At 43.5% G+C, this 18,506-nt stretch overlaps 1 protein-coding gene across 4 annotated transcripts in view; it reads left to right on the top strand.

Annotated features, from left to right (window-relative positions):
- LOC124127095 (AP-4 complex subunit epsilon-1-like) overlaps positions 1–17,853 on the top strand; it is a 125,220-nt gene extending 107,367 nt beyond the window's left edge. For 3 of the 4 annotated variants that reach the window (XM_048400682.1, XM_048400683.1, XM_048400681.1), the window contains 2 exons: positions 8,347–8,412; positions 15,033–17,853. In XM_048400682.1, coding sequence (XP_048256639.1) covers positions 8,347–8,412; positions 15,033–15,560 — 594 coding nt within the window. In that variant the 3' untranslated portion in view covers positions 15,561–17,853. The remainder of the gene's footprint in view (positions 1–8,346; positions 8,413–15,032) is intronic. The other variant, XM_048400684.1, reaches the window with a different exon arrangement.
- Positions 17,854–18,506: the final 653 nt, after the last annotated feature.

Here is an 18,506-nt window from a genome sequence, read left to right as displayed (position 1 = left end):
ATCCTCATGTCATGAGGAAATACCTTCTATCTGTACTGACCAAGAGGTGCTGATACATCCTCATGTCATGAGGAATTACCTTCTATCTGTACTGACGAAGAGGTGCTGATACATCCTCACATCATGAGGAAATACCTTCTATCTGTACTGACCAAGAGGTGCTGATACATCCTCACATCATGAGGAAATACCTTCTATCTGTACTGACCAAGAGTTGCTGATACATCCTCATGTCATGAGGAAATACCTTCTATCTGTACTGACCAAGAGGTGCTGATACATCCTCACATCATGAGGAAATACCTTCTATCTGTACTGACCAAGAGGTGCTGATACATCCTCACATCATGAGGAAATACCTTCTATCTGTACTGACCAAGAGTTGCTGATACATCCTCATGTCATGAGGAATTACCTTCTATCTGTACTGACCAAGAGTTGCTGATACATCCTCACATCATGAGGAAATACCTTCTATCTGTACTGACGAAGAGGTGCTGATACATCCTCACATCATGAGGAAATACCTTCTATCTGTACTGACCAAGAGTTGCTGATACATCCTCATGTCATGAGGAAATACCTTCTATCTGTACTGAGCAAGAGGTGCTGATACATCCTCACATCATGAGGAAATACCTTCTATCTGTACTGACCAAGAGGTGTTGATACATCCTCACATCATGAGGAAATACCTTCTATCTGTACTGACCAAGAGTTGCTGATACATCCTCACATCATGAGGAAATACCTTCTATCTGTACTGACCAAGAGGTGTTGATACATCCTCACATCATGAGGAAATACCTTCTATCTGTACTGACCAAGAGGTGTTGATACATCCTCATGTCATGAGGAATTACCTTCTATCTGTACTGACCAAGAGGTGCTGATACATCCTCACATCATGAGGAAATACCTTCTATCTGTACTGACCAAGAGGTGTTGATACATCCTCACATCATGAGGAAATACCTTCTATCTGTACTGACCAAGAGGTGTTGATACATCCTCACATCATGAGTAATTACCTTCTATCTGTACTGACCAAGAGTTGCTGATACATCCTCATGTCATGAGGAAATACCTTCTATCTGTACTGACCAAGAGGTGCTGATACATCCTCACATCATGAGTAATTACCTTCTATCTGTACTGACCAAGAGGTGCTGATACATCCTCATGTCATGAGGAAATACCTTCTATCTGTACTGACCAAGAGGTGCTGATACATCCTCATGTCATGAGGAAATACCTTCTATCTGTACTGACCAAGAGTTGCTGATACATCCTCATGTCATGAGGAAATACCTTCTATCTGTACTGACCAAGAGGTGTTGATACATCCTCACATCATGAGGAAATACCTTCTATCTGTACTGACCAAGAGTTGCTGATACATCCTCACATCATGAGGAAATACCTTCTATCTGTACTGACCAAGAGTTGCTGATACATCCTCACATCATGAGGAAATACCTTCTATCTGTACTGACCAAGAGGTGCTGATACATCCTCACATCATGAGGAAATACCTTCTATCTGTACTGACCAAGAGTTGCTGATACATCCTCACATCATGAGGAAATACCTTCTATCTGTACTGACGAAGAGGTGCTGATACATCCTCACATCATGAGGAAATACCTTCTATCTGTACTGACCAAGAGTTGCTGATACATCCTCATGTCATGAGGAATTACCTTCTATCTGTACTGACCAAGAGGTGCTGATACATCCTCACATCATGAGGAAATACCTTCTATCTGTACTGACCAAGAGGTGCTGATACATCCTCACATCATGAGGAAATACCTTCTATCTGTACTGACCAAGAGTTGCTGATACATCCTCATGTCATGAGGAAATACCTTCTATCTGTACTGACCAAGAGGTGCTGATACATCCTCACATCATGAGGAAATACCTTCTATCTGTACTGACCAAGAGGTGTTGATACATCCTCACATCATGAGGAAATACCTTCTATCTGTACTGACCAAGAGGTGTTGATACATCCTCACATCATGAGTAATTACCTTCTATCTGTACTGACCAAGAGTTGCTGATACATCCTCATGTCATGAGGAAATACCTTCTATCTGTACTGACCAAGAGGTGCTGATACATCCTCACATCATGAGTAATTACCTTCTATCTGTACTGACCAAGAGTTGCTGATACATCCTCATGTCATGAGGAAATACCTTCTATCTGTACTGACCAAGAGGTGTTGATACATCCTCACATCATGAGTAATTACCTTCTATCTGTACTGACCAAGAGTTGCTGATACATCCTCATGTCATGAGGAAATACCTTCTATCTGTACTGACCAAGAGGTGTTGATACATCCTCACATCATGAGGAAATACCTTCTATCTGTACTGACCAAGAGTTGCTGATACATCCTCATGTCATGAGGAATTACCTTCTATCTGTACTGACCAAGAGGTGCTGATACATCCTCACATCATGAGGAAATACCTTCTATCTGTACTGACCAAGAGGTGCTGATACATCCTCACATCATGAGGAAATACCTTCTATCTGTACTGACCAAGAGTTGCTGATACATCCTCATGTCATGAGGAAATACCTTCTATCTGTACTGACCAAGAGTTGCTGATACATCCTCATGTCATGAGGAATTACCTTCTATCTGTACTGACGAAGAGGTGCTGATACATCCTCACATCATGAGGAAATACCTTCTATCTGTACTGACCAAGAGGTGCTGATACATCCTCATGTCATGAGGAATTACCTTCTATCTGTACTGACCAAGAGGTGCTGATACATCCTCATGTCATGAGGAATTACCTTCTATCTGTACTGACCAAGAGTTGCTGATACATCCTCATGTCATGAGGAATTACCTTCTATCTGTACTGACCAAGAGGTGCTGATACATCCTCATGTCATGAGGAAATACCTTCTATCTGTACTGACCAAGAGTTGCTGATACATCCTCATGTCATGAGGAAATACCTTCTATCTGTACTGACCAAGAGGTGTTGATACATCCTCACATCATGAGGAAATACCTTCTATCTGTACTGACCAAGAGTTGCTGATACATCCTCACATCATGAGGAAATACCTTCTATCTGTACTGACCAAGAGTTGCTGATACATCCTCACATCATGAGGAAATACCTTCTATCTGTACTGACGAAGAGGTGCTGATACATCCTCACATCATGAGGAAATACCTTCTATCTGTACTGACCAAGAGTTGCTGATACATCCTCACATCATGAGGAAATGCCTTCTATCTGTACTGACGAAGAGGTGCTGATACATCCTCACATCATGAGGAAATACCTTCTATCTGTACTGACCAAGAGTTGCTGATACATCCTCATGTCATGAGGAATTACCTTCTATCTGTACTGACCAAGAGGTGCTGATACATCCTCACATCATGAGGAAATACCTTCTATCTGTACTGACCAAGAGGTGCTGATACATCCTTACATCATGAGGAAATACCTTCTATCTGTACTGACCAAGAGTTGCTGATACATCCTCATGTCATGAGGAAATACCTTCTATCTGTACTGACCAAGAGGTGCTGATACATCCTCACATCATGAGGAAATACCTTCTATCTGTACTGACCAAGAGGTGTTGATACATCCTCACATCATGAGGAAATACCTTCTATCTGTACTGACCAAGAGGTGTTGATACATCCTCACATCATGAGTAATTACCTTCTATCTGTACTGACCAAGAGTTGCTGATACATCCTCATGTCATGAGGAAATACCTTCTATCTGTACTGACCAAGAGGTGCTGATACATCCTCACATCATGAGTAATTACCTTCTATCTGTACTGACCAAGAGTTGCTGATACATCCTCATGTCATGAGGAAATACCTTCTATCTGTACTGACCAAGAGGTGTTGATACATCCTCACATCATGAGTAATTACCTTCTATCTGTACTGACCAAGAGTTGCTGATACATCCTCATGTCATGAGGAAATACCTTCTATCTGTACTGACCAAGAGGTGTTGATACATCCTCACATCATGAGGAAATACCTTCTATCTGTACTGACCAAGAGTTGCTGATACATCCTCATGTCATGAGGAATTACCTTCTATCTGTACTGACCAAGAGGTGCTGATACATCCTCACATCATGAGGAAATACCTTCTATCTGTACTGACCAAGAGGTGCTGATACATCCTCACATCATGAGGAAATACCTTCTATCTGTACTGACCAAGAGTTGCTGATACATCCTCATGTCATGAGGAAATACCTTCTATCTGTACTGACCAAGAGTTGCTGATACATCCTCACATCATGAGGAAATACCTTCTATCTGTACTGACCAAGAGGTGTTGATACATCCTCACATCATGAGGAAATACCTTCTATCTGTACTGACCAAGAGGTGTTGATACATCCTCACATCATGAGTAATTACCTTCTATCTGTACTGACCAAGAGTTGCTGATACATCCTCATGTCATGAGGAAATACCTTCTATCTGTACTGACCAAGAGGTGCTGATACATCCTCACATCATGAGTAATTACCTTCTATCTGTACTGACCAAGAGTTGCTGATACATCCTCATGTCATGAGGAAATACCTTCTATCTGTACTGACCAAGAGGTGTTGATACATCCTCACATCATGAGTAATTACCTTCTATCTGTACTGACCAAGAGTTGCTGATACATCCTCATGTCATGAGGAAATACCTTCTATCTGTACTGACCAAGAGGTGTTGATACATCCTCACATCATGAGGAAATACCTTCTATCTGTACTGACCAAGAGTTGCTGATACATCCTCATGTCATGAGGAATTACCTTCTATCTGTACTGACCAAGAGTTGCTGATACATCCTCATGTCATGAGGAAATACCTTCTATCTGTACTGACCAAGAGTTGCTGATACATCCTCATGTCATGAGGAAATACCTTCTATCTGTACTGACCAAGAGGTGCTGATACATCCTCATGTCATGAGGAATTACCTTCTATCTGTACTGACCAAGAGGTGCTGATACATCCTCATGTCATGAGGAAATACCTTCTATCTACGCCGACCAGGAGTTGCTGATACATCCTCACATCATGAGGAAATACCTTCTATCTACACCGACCAGTAGGTGCTGATACATCCTCATGTCATGAGGAAATACCTTCTATCTGTACTGACCAAGAGGTGCTGATACATCCTCATGTCATGAGGAATTACCTTCTATCTGTACTGACCAAGAGGTGCTGATACATCCTCATGTCATGAGGAAATACCTTCTATCTACGCCGACCAGGAGTTGCTGATACATCCTCACATCATGAGGAAATACCTTCTATCTACACCGACCAGTAGGTGCTGATACATCCTCATGTCATGAGGAATTACCTTCTATCTACACCGACCAGCAGGTGCTGATACATCCTCATGTCATGAGGAATTACCTTCTATCTGTACTGACGAAGAGGTGCTGATACATCCTCATGTCATGAGGAATTACCTTCTATCTGTACTGACCAAGAAGTGTTGATACATCCTCACATCATGAGGAAATACCTTCTATCTGTACTGACCAAGAGGTGCTGATACATCCTCATGTCATGAGGAAATACCTTCTATCTACGCCGACCAGGAGTTGCTGATACATCCTCACATCATGAGGAAATACCTTCTATCTACACCGACCAGTAGGTGCTGATACATCCTCATGTCATGAGGAATTACCTTCTATCTACACCGACCAGTAGGTGCTGATACATCCTCATGTCATGAGGAATTACCTTCTATCTACACCGACCAGGAGTGCTGATACATCCTCATGTCATGAGGAAATATGTTCGATCTACACCGACCATGAGGTGCTGATACATCCTCATGTCATGAGGAATTACCTTCTATCTACACCGACCAGGAGTGCTGATACATCCTCATGTCATGAGGAAATATGTTCGATCTACACCGACCATGAGGTGCTGATACATCCTCGCGTCATGAGGAAATACCTTCTTTCTTTGCCAACCAGGAGGTGCTGATACATCCTTGTGTAAAGGGGAAAATACCTTCTATCTACACTGACCAGAATCAGCTGATACATCCTCACGTCATGAGGAAATGCCCTCTATCTACACTGAGCAGGAGTTGCTGATACATCCTCACATCTTGAGGAAATACCTTCTATCTACACCGACCAGGAGTGCTGATACATCCTCATGTCATGAGGAATTACCTTCTATCTACGCCGACCAGGAGGTGCTGATATAACTTCACGTCACGTATCTTCGCTGACCAGGGCCAACTTGCACAAAACGATCCTAGCGCTAAGACTATTGTAAGCCTATGCTAAAGTATGGGAGTTACGATGATCTTAGCGCTAAGATCGCTTTGTGCAAGTGGGCCCAGGAGGTGCTGACAGGGATCGCTGGTTGTCTTCCCATCTCCTCTCCTTTAAAGGATCTACCTTCCACTGATGCTGATGGAATCTCTGGCGAATCTCTGACTCTGCAGCCAGCTGAATGACTCAACCAACTTTACCAACCCCTAGTATCAACCCTAAGAAGTTTCCCTTAAACGACATGACACCATTCTCACGGGCTCCAGAGTTATGCAAAGACTATAATTTATTATCTGTCTTCAAGAGTAAAACCTACAGAGTCGAGGACAAAATGCTCACACAACAGGAAACAACAATTAGATGAGGTTTCCTGGGCTTCCTCGTTCTTTTTATGAATTGATGCTATCTCACCTCATGAACTCACAATCTGACAACAGTAGTATTCTACTGTCATCTGTGGTTAATCAGCAGAAGTTTCAGGAATCAATTTTTTAAGAAATCAGTTCTGCTTCAGCCGGACTTACACATTGTCTAAGGGTCGGTCTCTAGCTCTAACTGGTCAGACCTATACACGAAGTCTCTCTTACACCAACCTTTAGTTTCCCCATCTCTCTTCAACGGTCAGATCCCTTGCATAAATAAAAAGTCTTACAGGATTCCAAGGACCAGATGGCATACTGAACGACCCATTTGTCACAAACATTCTAAGAAAGGCTACAGTCTGTTGGTACCTACTGCACCCCCTCTTAACCTCAATCCTTCACATGAACAATACTAGGAGGCACTGTTCCCCAAATTAACAGAGGCAATCAATTCGCTTCTCACCAAGACAGCAGGAGAGGTTCTACTGCTGGATGTCCTCATCCCAGGCTTCTATTCTCCGATTTTCTTGATATCCAAGAAAAATTTAACCGAAAACTTCAGCCAGATCTACAACATGAAGACTTTCAACAAGTATTATCTACAAAAGATACTTCATGTACCTCAATTGTGACAGATGATAATGCAAGCCGACTATCTAGCCAGCATAGATCTGCAAGATGCTTATCTACACATCCCAATCCATTCTGAGTCCAGGAAGTACCACCGTTTTCACTTGAACGACCGTCACTACCAATGGGCAGTGCTGCCATTTGTCATTTAGACATCACCAAGCCAACAGTAATCTTGCTTCACAACAAAGGACTTTGTTGGACCTTTTACCTGAACATCAACTTTCAGGCACATCAACATACTGATGAACTCACACAGAAATTATTGTGCCAATTATCAGAAATCTGATCTTCAACCAACTCAGGATCTTAGTTTCTTTGGATCCACTTCCTAACACAAAAGAATTTAATTCAAGTCCCGGAAGGTCGCTGGATAAAAATCCCAAACTGTTTGCCAGCGTTTCTGGAGATCGGATCAGTCTTTACAAACCACTACTTCAAGACTTCACCACAGAAGATATTGCCGGGATTCACCAATTCGGACCCTTAGTGGTCGTTCAACAATTGACAGTACCTAATTGAAGATACCCAAAACTGCACAGACTCATAAAAGTCAGGTTAATTTTCTCCTAATCTCACAAGGACGGAGGTGGTGCCCCACTGCAGATTCATGTACAAGAAGTAAGATGTTATCATTGGTTAAATGAACAGATCATGATCTGAATCACACATATGGTGGATCCCACCACCAGCTGTGGGGTTCAAGCAATTAGTATGAGTCAGGATAAGGCAAATTATGTATTATTATTTTTTGTAAAAATATCATTTATATTTATCCTGACTCATAGACTATAGCACCCACCCATCCATCCCCGCTTCCAGTATACGTGTTTCAACCATAAGGGTAAGCGAAATGTGAGAGTGAAGGTACGTTTGGGGGAGATGTACAGGAGTTTCCGATACCTTTTCGATTGACATGAGATAAGCTGGGTGAGTCAGGATTAGTATAAATGATATTTTTACACTAAAAAATACATATTTCAGACACTCTACAATATCTAAATATTTTCAGGCTGGTAACAACCAGGATGGGGAGAGACACCAGGAGATTGCTTCGGCCCTGTTCCAGGGTGTCAGTGTAAGTAGATGCTTCATGAACAGAAGCAAGTGTGTTTGGCCTTGTGTGAGGACGTCTGTAGTTCCAGGGTGTCAGTGTAAGTAGACGCTGTGTAAACAGAAACAAGTGTGTTTGGCCTTGTGTGTGGACGTCTGTAGTTCCAGGGTGTCAGTGTAAGTAGATGCTTCATGAACAGAAGCAAGTGTGTTTGGCCTTGTGTGAGGATGTCTGTAGTTCCATGGTGTCAGTGTAAGTAGATGCAGTGTAAACAGAAACAAGTGTGTTTGGCCTTGAGTGAGGACGTCTGTAGTTCCAGGGTGTCAGTGTAAGTAGATGCTGTGTAAACAGAAACAAGTGTGTTTGGCCTTGTGTGAGGACGTCTGTAGTTCCAGGGTGTCAGTGTAAGTAGATGCTTCATGAACAAAACAAGTGTGTTTGGCCTTGTGTGAGGACGTCTGTAGTTCTAGGGTGAAAGTGTAAGTAGACGCTGTGTAACCAGAAACAAGTGTGTTTGGCCTTGTGTGAGGATGTCTGTAGTTCCAGGGTGTCAGTGTAAGTAGATGCTTCATGAAAAGAAGCAAGTGTGTTTGGCCTTGTGTGAGGACGTCTGTAGTTCCAGGGTGTCAGTGTAAGTAGATGCTTCATGAACAGAAACAAGTGTGTTTGGCCTTGTGTGAGGACGTCTGTAGTTCCAGGGTGTCAGTGTAAGTAGACGCTGTGTAAACAGAAACAAGTGTGTTTGGCCTTGTGTGAGGATGTCTGTAGTTGCAGGGTGTCAGTGTAAGTAGATGCTTCATGAAAAGAAGCAAGTGTGTTTGGCCTTGTGTGAGGACGTCTGTAGTTCCAGGGTGACAGTGTAAGTAGACGCTGTGTAAACAGAAACAAGTGTGTTTGGCCTTGTGTGAGGACGTCTGTAGTTCCAGGGTGTCAGTTTAAGAAGATGCTTCATGAACAGAAACAAGTGTGTTTGGCCTTGTGTGAGGACGTCTGTAGTTCCAGGGTGTCAGTGTAAGTAGATGCTTCATGAACAGAAACAAGTGTGTTTGGCCTTGTGTGAGGACGTCTGTAGTTCTGGGTGTCAGTGTAAGTAGATGCAGTGTAAACAGAAGCAAGTGTGTTTGGCCTTGTGTGAGGATGTCTGTAGTTCCATGTTGTCAGTGTAAGTAGATCCTGTGTAAACAGAAACAAGTGTGTTTGGCCTTGTGTGAGGACGTCTGTAGTTCTAGGGTGACAGTTTAAGTAGACGCTGTGTAAACAGAAACAAGTGTGTTTGGCCTTGTGTGAGGACGTCTGTAGTTCCAGGGTGTCAGTGTAAGTAGATGCTTCATGAACAGAAGCAAGTGTGTTTGGCCTTGTGTGAGGATGTCTGTAGTTGCAGGGTGTCAGTGTAAGTAGATGCTTCATGAACAGAAACAAGTGTGTTTGGCCTTGTGTGAGGATGTCTGTAGTTCTAGGGTGACAGTGTAAGTAGATGCTGTGTAAACAGAAACAAGTGGGTTTGGCCTTGTGTGAGGATGTCTGTAGTTGCAGGGTGTCAGTGTAAGTAGATGCTTCATGAACAGAAGCAAGTGTGTTTGGCCTTGTGTGAGGATGTCTGTAGTTGCAGGGTGTCAGTGTAAGTAGATGCTTCATGAACAGAAACAAGTGTGTTTGGCCTTGTGTGAGGATGTCTGTAGTTCTAGGGTGACAGTGTAAGTAGATGCTGTGTAAACAGAAACAAGTGGGTTTGGCCTTGTGTGAGGATGTCTGTAATTCCAGGGTGTCAGTGTAAGTAGATGCTTCATGAACAGAAACAAGTGTTTTTGGCCTTGTGTGAGGACGTCTGTAGTTCTAGAGTGACAGTGTAAGTAGACGCTGTGTAAACAGAAACAAGTGTGTTTGGCCTTGTGTGAGGACGTCTGTAGTTCCAGGGTGTCAGTGTAAGTAGACGCTGTGTAAACAAAAACAAGTGTGTTTGGCCTTGTGTGAGGACGTCTGTAGTTCCAGGGTGACAGTGTAAGTAGACGCTGTGTAAACAGAAACAAGTGTGTTTGGCCTTGTGTGAGGACATCTGTAGTTCTAGGGTGACAATGTAAGTAGATGCTGTGTAAACAGAAACAAGTGTGTTTGGCCTTGTGTGAGGATGTCTGTAGTTCCAGGGTGACAGTGTAAGTAGATGCTGTGTAAACAGAAACAAGTGGGTTTGGCCTTGTGTGAGGATGTCTGTAGTTGCAGGGTGTCACTGTAAGTAGATGCTTCATGAACAGAAGCAAGTGTGTTTGGCCTTGTGTGAGGATGTCTGTAGTTCTAGGGTGACAGTGTAAGTAGACGCTGTGTAAACAGAAACAAGTGTGTTTGGCCTTGTGTGAGGATGTCTGTAGTTCCAGGGTGTCAGTGTAAGTAGACGCTGTGTAAACAGAAACAAGTGTGTTTGGCCTTGTGTGAGGATGTCTGTAGTTGCAGGGTGTCAGTGTAAGTAGATGCTTCATGAACAGAAGCAAGTGTGTTTGGCCTTGTGTGAGGATGTCTGTAGTTGCAGGGTGTCAGTGTAAGTAGATGCTTCATGAACAGAAACAAGTGTGTCTGGCCTTGTGTGAGGACATCTGTAGTTCTAGGGTGACAGTGTAAGTAGATGCTGTGTAAACAGAAACAAGTGTGTTTGGCCTTGTGTGAGGATGTCTGTAGTTCTAGGGTGACAGTGTAAGTAGATGCTTCATGAACAGAAACAAGTGTGTCTGGCCTTGTGTGAGGACATCTGTAGTTCTAGGGTGACAGTGTAAGTAGATGCTGTGTAAACAGAAACAAGTGTGTTTGGCCTTGTGTGAGGATGTCTGTAGTTCCAGGGTGTCAGTGTAAGTAGATGCTGTGTAAACAGAAACAAGTGGGTTTGGCCTTGTGTGAGGATGTCTGTAGTTGCAGGGTGTCAGTGTAAGTAGATGCTTCATGAACAGAAGCAAGTGTGTTTGGCCTTGTGTGAGGATGTCTGTAGTTGCAGGGTGTCAGTGTAAGTAGATGCTTCATGAACAGAAACAAGTGTGTTTGGCCTTGTGTGAGGATGTCTGTAGTTCTAGGGTGACAGTGTAAGTAGATGCTGTGTAAACAGAAACAAGTGGGTTTGGCCTTGTGTGAGGATGTCTGTAGTTGCAGGGTGTCAGTGTAAGTAGATGCTTCATGAACAGAAGCAAGTGTGTTTGGCCTTGTGTGAGGATGTCTGTAGTTGCAGGGTGTCAGTGTAAGTAGATGCTTCATGAACAGAAACAAGTGTGTTTGGCCTTGTGTGAGGATGTCTGTAGTTCTAGGGTGACAGTGTAAGTAGATGCTGTGTAAACAGAAACAAGTGGGTTTGGCCTTGTGTGAGGATGTCTGTAATTCCAGGGTGTCAGTGTAAGTAGATGCTTCATGAACAGAAACAAGTGTTTTTGGCCTTGTGTGAGGACGTCTGTAGTTCTAGAGTGACAGTGTAAGTAGACGCTGTGTAAACAGAAACAAGTGTGTTTGGCCTTGTGTGAGGACGTCTGTAGTTCCAGGGTGTCAGTGTAAGTAGACGCTGTGTAAACAGAAACAAGTGTGTTTGGCCTTGTGTGAGGATGTCTGTAGTTCCAGGGTGTCAGTGTAAGTAGACGCTGTGCAAACAGAAACAAGTGTATTTGGCCTTGTGTGAGGACGTCTGTAGTTCCAGGGTGTCAGTGTAAGTAGATGCTTCATGAACAGAAGCAAGCGTGTTTGGCCTTGTGTGAGGACGTCTGTAGTTCCAGGGTGTCAGTGTAAGTAGATGCTTCATGAACAGAAGCAAGTGTGTTTGGCCTTGTGTGAGGACGTCTGTAGTTCCAGGGTGTCAGTGTAAGTAGATGCTTCATGAACAGAAGCAAATGTGTTTGGCCTTGTGTGAGGACGTCTGTAGTTCTAGGGTGACAGTGTAAGTAGACGCTGTGTAAACAGAAACAAGTGTGTTTGGCCTTGTGTGAGGACGTCTGTAGTTGCAGGGTGTCAGTGTAAGTAGACGCTGTGTGAAAAGAAACAAGTGTGTTTGGCCTTGTGTGAGGACGTCGGTGGTTCTAGGGTGTCAGTGTAAGTAGATGCTTCATGAACAGAAGCAAGTGTGTTTGGCCTTTTGTGAGGACGTCTGTAGTTCCAGGGTGACAGTGTAAGTAGACGCTGTGTAAACAGAAACAAGTGTGTTTGGCCTTGTGTGAGGATGTCTGTAGTTGCAGGGTGTCAGTGTAAGTAGATGCTTCATGAACAGAAGCAAGTGTGTTTGGCCTTGTGTGAGGACGTCTGTAGTTCCAGGGTGTCAGTGTAAGTAGATGCTTCATGAACAGAAGCAAGTGTGTTTGGCCTTGTGTGAGGACGTCTGTAGTTCCAGGGTGTCAGTGTAAGTAGATGCTTCATGAACAGAAGCAAATGTGTTTGGCCTTGTGTGAGGACGTCTGTAGTTCTAGGGTGACAGTGTAAGTAGACGCTATGTAAACAGAAACGAGTTTGTTTGGCCTTGTGTGAGGACGTCTGTAGTTGCAGGGTGTCAGTGTAAGTAGACGCTGTGTGAAAAGAAACAAGTGTGTTTGGCCTTGTGTGAGGACGTCGGTGGTTCTAGGGTGTCAGTGTAAGTAGATGCTTCATGAACAGAAACAAGTGTGTTTGGCCTTTTGTGAGGACGTCTGTAGTTCTAGGGTGACAGTGTAAGTAGACGCTGTGTAAACAGAAACAAGTGTGTTTGGCCTTGTGTGAGGACGTCTGTAATTCCAGGGTGTCAGTGTAAGTAGATGCTTCATGAACAGAAACAAGTGTGTTTGGCCTTGTGTGAGGACGTGTGTAATTCCAGGGTGTCAGTGTAAGTAGATGCTTCATGAAAAGAAACAAGTGTGTTTGGCCTTGTGTGATGATGTCTGTAGTTCCATGTTGTCAGTGTAAGTAGATGCTGTGTAAACAGAAGCAAATGTGTTTGGCCTTGTGTGAGGACGTCTGTAGTTCTAGGGTGACAGTGTAAGTAGACGCTGTGTAAACAGAAACAAGTTTGTTTGGCCTTGTGTGAGGACGTCTGTAGTTGCAGGGTGTCAGTGTAAGAAGACGCTGTGTAAACAGAAACAAGTGTGTTTGGCCTCGTGTGAGGACGTCTGTAGTTCCAGGGTGTCAGTGTAAGTAGATGCTTCATGAACAGAAACAAGTGTGTTTGGCCTTTTGTGAGGACGTCTGTAGTTCCAGGGTGACAGTGTAAGTAGACGCTGTGTAAACAGAAACAAGTGTGTTTGGCCTTGTGTGAGGACGTCTGTAATTCCAGGGTGTCAGTGTAAGTAGATGCTTCATGAACAGAAACAAGTGTTTTTGGCCTTGTGTGAGGACGTCTGTAGTTCTAGGGTGACAGTGTAAGTAGACGCTGTGTAAACAGAAACAAGTGTGTTTGGCCTTGTGTGAGGACGTCTGTAGTTCCAGGGTGTCAGTGTAAGTAGACGCTGTGTAAACAGAAAAAAGTGTGTTTGGCCTTGTGTGAGGACGTCTGTAGTTCCAGGGTGTCAGTGTAAGTAGATGCTTCATGAACAGAAACAAGTATATTTGGCCTTGTGTGAGGACATCTGTAGTTCCAGGGTGTCAGTGTAAGTAGACGCTGTGTAAACAGAAACAAGTGTGTTTAGCCTTGTTTGAGGACGTCTGTAGTTCCAGGGTGTCAGTGTAAGTTGACACTGTGTAAACAGAAACAAGTATGTTTGGCCTTGTGTGAAGACATCTGTAGTTCCAGGTTGTCCGTGTAAGTAGACGCTGTGTAAACAGAAACAAGTGTGTTTGGCCTTGTGTGAGGATGTCTGTAGTTCCAGGGTGTCAGTGAAAGTAGACGCTGTGTAAACAGAAACAAGTGTGTTTGGCCTTGTGTGAGGATGTCTGTAGTTCCAGGGTGTCAGTGTAAGTAGATGCTGTGTAAACAGAAACAAGTGTGTTTGGCCTTGTGTGAGGATGTCTGTAGTTCCAGGGTGTCAGTGTAAGTAGGTGCTTAATGAACAGAAACAAGTGTGTTTGGCCTTGTGTGAGGAAGTCTGTACCCAGTTCATATAGTATAATAGTAACAACAGTAATGATGATAATTTATCACTTATATAGCTCAACATATGCCCTGTGCGTATATTAAAATGCTGCTTGTCCTCGGCAACAATCAACAAAACTTTGAATCATGCGTTTAATGTGAGTTGGTTGTTGAAAGCTAAGTTTAAGTTGTTTCTTGAAACCTTTGGCAGACTTGATCTCAATGAGAAGGTTGTTCCATGTGGTTGCAGCTGGATAATGGAAAGATCTTTGTCCAGGTGTTTGGTTTTGATGTTTCGGACAGAAAGCAGCATCTTGTCTTGTTAACAGAGTTCACGTGGTTGAACTCATGACAAGCGATTATAGCATTTAAAAGCAGCAACTACTAGTTTAAGGTCATTTCTTGTAGGTCCTGGTAGCCAATGGGAAGGTTTCAAGACAAGGGGGATGTTCTCATACGTCCTTGTTTTTGTGACTATTCTGGCTGCTGTGTTTTGTGCCCTTGAAGTTGTTTGTGGTTGATGTTAGTCAGAGACTGTTGCAGTAAAAGCATCGTGTAAATATGATCAGTTTTTGGTTTGTCTAGTCCACTCTGGTTTGTCTGCTCCAGACTACTTACAGGCAACCAAACAAACAATTCTTGTTGGTTTCAGGGAAGCGTAGAAAGAAGACCCACATCAGATGATGGGGAGTCCGGTGGAAGTCCAGGATGGTTGGCTGCACAGACTGACAGTGGTGACCTTCCAACAACAGACTCATCAGGATGGAGGGCCTACAGTGCCACACAGCACCAGGCCAGCTCCAGGGATGACGCCCTGGGGGACTCAGGCACTGACACATCCAGGGGTCAGGATCTCAGCATGACACATTCACCATCACAACCTGGTGTGTCCGATGTCAGAGCACCAACAACCAATCAGGATGAGGCAGCCCTTACCTCCAGCCAATCAGAGCGGAGGGAGATCTGGTTGGCCAATGAGGGCTCACCTCAGCATGTGCAATACGAATCATTATACAGTGGCCAGACTGATGCTGCGTCGGGGGAGGTCACACATTCCAGTATGTATGACGAGTTCACGGAGCAGGACAAGGATGTGTTGGGAGACATCACTGAGTCCTTCACACCGGAAACCCTGGTTCAGAATAGTTTATACAGCAGTTATTACACGCCGGACAGCTGACACTGAAATATACCAGTAGTACTCGAAACTAAGAGGCCTCATGGGGTGCTTGCAGTCTTCCCCAATAGTGAATCTAGGGACCTCCTAAATCTTGAACTTATGACAAGGGCTCCATGTCTTAAATGTTTAACTTCATACACCGAACCAGGCTTTAGGAATTGTTGTTGGTTTCACAAAGGGCATATGATATATGGGAGATAGAGTGGGTATAAATGTCCCTGGTCCCCTTGTACAGCCTTTGTTTTATTTTTACAGATTTTTTAATTTAATACCACACAACCGAAAAATAGTGAAGGGAGAATCAAGGACATACTCTATCACTTTGGTCGTTACATCAGTTGGCAATCAAATTACATTCTCAGCTTCCTGGGGAGTATTCAACTCAAACTGACTTTAGGTACAAGATCATTCACAAAACCATCCCATCCTGCTTGGTACCCAATATTTGACAATGGCTGATGATATGTTGAAGCCATCTTCATGCTGGATACAATTTATATGTCGGAGGCAGATCTGCCACTGTGTGTAAGGCCACAAGGTAATGTTCTTTTAAAGGTCACATGTCAGGTACTAGTCAGTGTCCACCATATGCCACCATAGGCTTAGCCTTTTGTAGTCTGTTGGAATGACACAATTGGGTTCCCATGAAATTACCCAGCACTTCAGTGAATGAAACACTCATAAACATCAGGGTTAGGCCTAGTCTTCAGCAATCCTTGCTTGCTGTAGGAGATGACTAGCGATCAGGGTTAGGCCTAGTCTTCAGCAATCCTTGCTTGCTGTAAGAGATGACTAGGGATCAGGGTTAGGCCTAGTCTTCAGCAATCCTTGCTTGCTGTAGGAGATGACTAAGGATCAGGTGGTCAGGGTTGCTGACTTGGTTGATGCATGACATCATGTCCGAATTGTGTAGATCCTAGCTCATCATGTCAATCACTGTATTGGGGGTCAGATAGCTGTAATGTACCGGAGTGTGGCTTTAAACAACAAACAAATAAAACAATCAATGAATGCAAGAGAGGGTGATATCACAAGTATTCAACAGGCTTTGTGGCATACAAGAAGTACAACAGCCACAAGCACAACAGCCACAAGTACAGATGGGAATGCCAAATCCTCAAAAGACCATCCCTGCCCGACCTAAATACTCATGATAACATGTCGAAGAGACTGATTTTGAGTGAGTGAGTGAGTGAATTGGGTTTAACACCGCTTTTAACAGTATTCCAGTTATATCGAGGCGTGTCAGCTTAATGTGGGAGGAAAGCCGAAGTGATGCAGGTCTCAGACGTTTACCACTTCGGTGAAACCCACAAGCACAGGTATGGGGCTGACAAACCTAGAAACATAATCTGGGTGAACCGGGATTCGAAACCACAATCATAGGTTTGGCGCCTTAGACGGCTGGGCCACCCGTGCCCCGACTGATTTTGAAGTTATATCTGTGTCAAACTTGCATTAAGAAGAGGCATTTTGATTTGTTGTTGATTGAAATTCTGTTTGTGATAAGAGAGATTGAACAGAGGACATAACTTGAAGGTCTGGTGGCAAATATATCCAGAACGGGTCCAGGGTATTGGTAATGGAGTGGAGTACACTGGGTAATGAATGGTACAAAATACTAAGGTGAGGTGAACCCCTGGTTGTCTCCCTTGATCTGTAGACAAATCCATTGCTGATAGCTCTCTTCAAGTTGATTTGTGTTTATGGCTAAATTGGGTCTGACCAGTCCAACTACTTTACTTTACAAACCTGCCTGTCCGTTTTTAAGTCTGTACAGATATGTGTTAATGCCTAGTTTACTCCTACTTTCAGTGTAAAAGGCGACTGACGGGATCGGGTGGTCAGGCTCGCTAACTTGGTTGATGCATGTCATCGATCCCAATTGCGTGGATCAATGCTCATAATATCAATCACTGGATTGTCTGGTCCAGACTCGATTATATCCAGACCGCAGTCATATAGCTGGAATATTGCTGAGTGCCACGTTAAACAACAAACCAACCAACCAACCAACCACCCAACCAACCAACCACCCAACCTGCTTTCAGTTATTTTAGGATTATATTTGGATCTCAGTGCTCACTATCACCACACAAAGGATCTTTGGGTAGCAAGCACTAAAATCTGATTAATTTAGATAAAAAATCCAGTGAAACAAGTTGTTAAATTGGTCTTGTCTTTAAGTAGTTTAGTTCCCGTCCTCTATTTTTATGTGGATACATGCTACTCTGTGGCTGTCTAAGAAAGTCCCTGTATGTTTCTTGTCAGAATAAACATTAAAACTATTCAGCGATTATTGTTTTGTCATTCCTTCTTTGTGTATGTGTAGTTTTATGGAACTTATTGGTGTGAAATACAGGTCACGACCATGGTCCTAACTGACACAAGGTCAGTAACAAGGATAAACTCTGCGGATACCCTTCCATTATAACATGATTGCCATCAATCAGTATATAATCATACCATAAAATTTTTAGATTTCCGACCCGTGAAGATTCCGGGGTAGAATAGGTCTTCAGCAACCCATGCTTGCCGTAAAAGGTGACTATGCTTGTCGTAAAAGGCGACTAACGGGATCGGGTGGTCAGGCTCGCTGACTTTGTTGATGCATGCCATCGATCCCAATTGCGTGGATTGATGCTCATGATATTAATCACTGGATTGTCTGGTCCAGACTCGATTATTTACAGACCGCCGTCATATAGCTGGAATATTGCTGAGTGCGATGTTTAACAACAAACCAACCAACGTTAGACTTTCAACAGACATCTTCGCCACTGCCAGCTATTCTGCAACATGTTTCGCAAACCGTCTCCTGTGCACAGTGCCTCTACCCATGAACCAGACAGGAAGACGTGACTTCTTTCCTCCTGTGTCAGCATGGAACTCGAGTATTCTAGCAAATGTTTTGTGGTGTGATGATTCTGTAGTATATCTACAGCC

The sequence above is a fragment of the Haliotis rufescens genome, unplaced genomic scaffold, assembly GCF_023055435.1.
Source record: "Haliotis rufescens isolate VD_foot unplaced genomic scaffold, xgHalRufe1.0.p SCAF_2, whole genome shotgun sequence".
Taxonomy (NCBI): Eukaryota; Metazoa; Mollusca; class Gastropoda; order Lepetellida; family Haliotidae; genus Haliotis; species Haliotis rufescens.
Note: the sequence above shows the minus strand (reverse complement) of the source record. Positions and strands in the feature narration are given on the sequence as shown.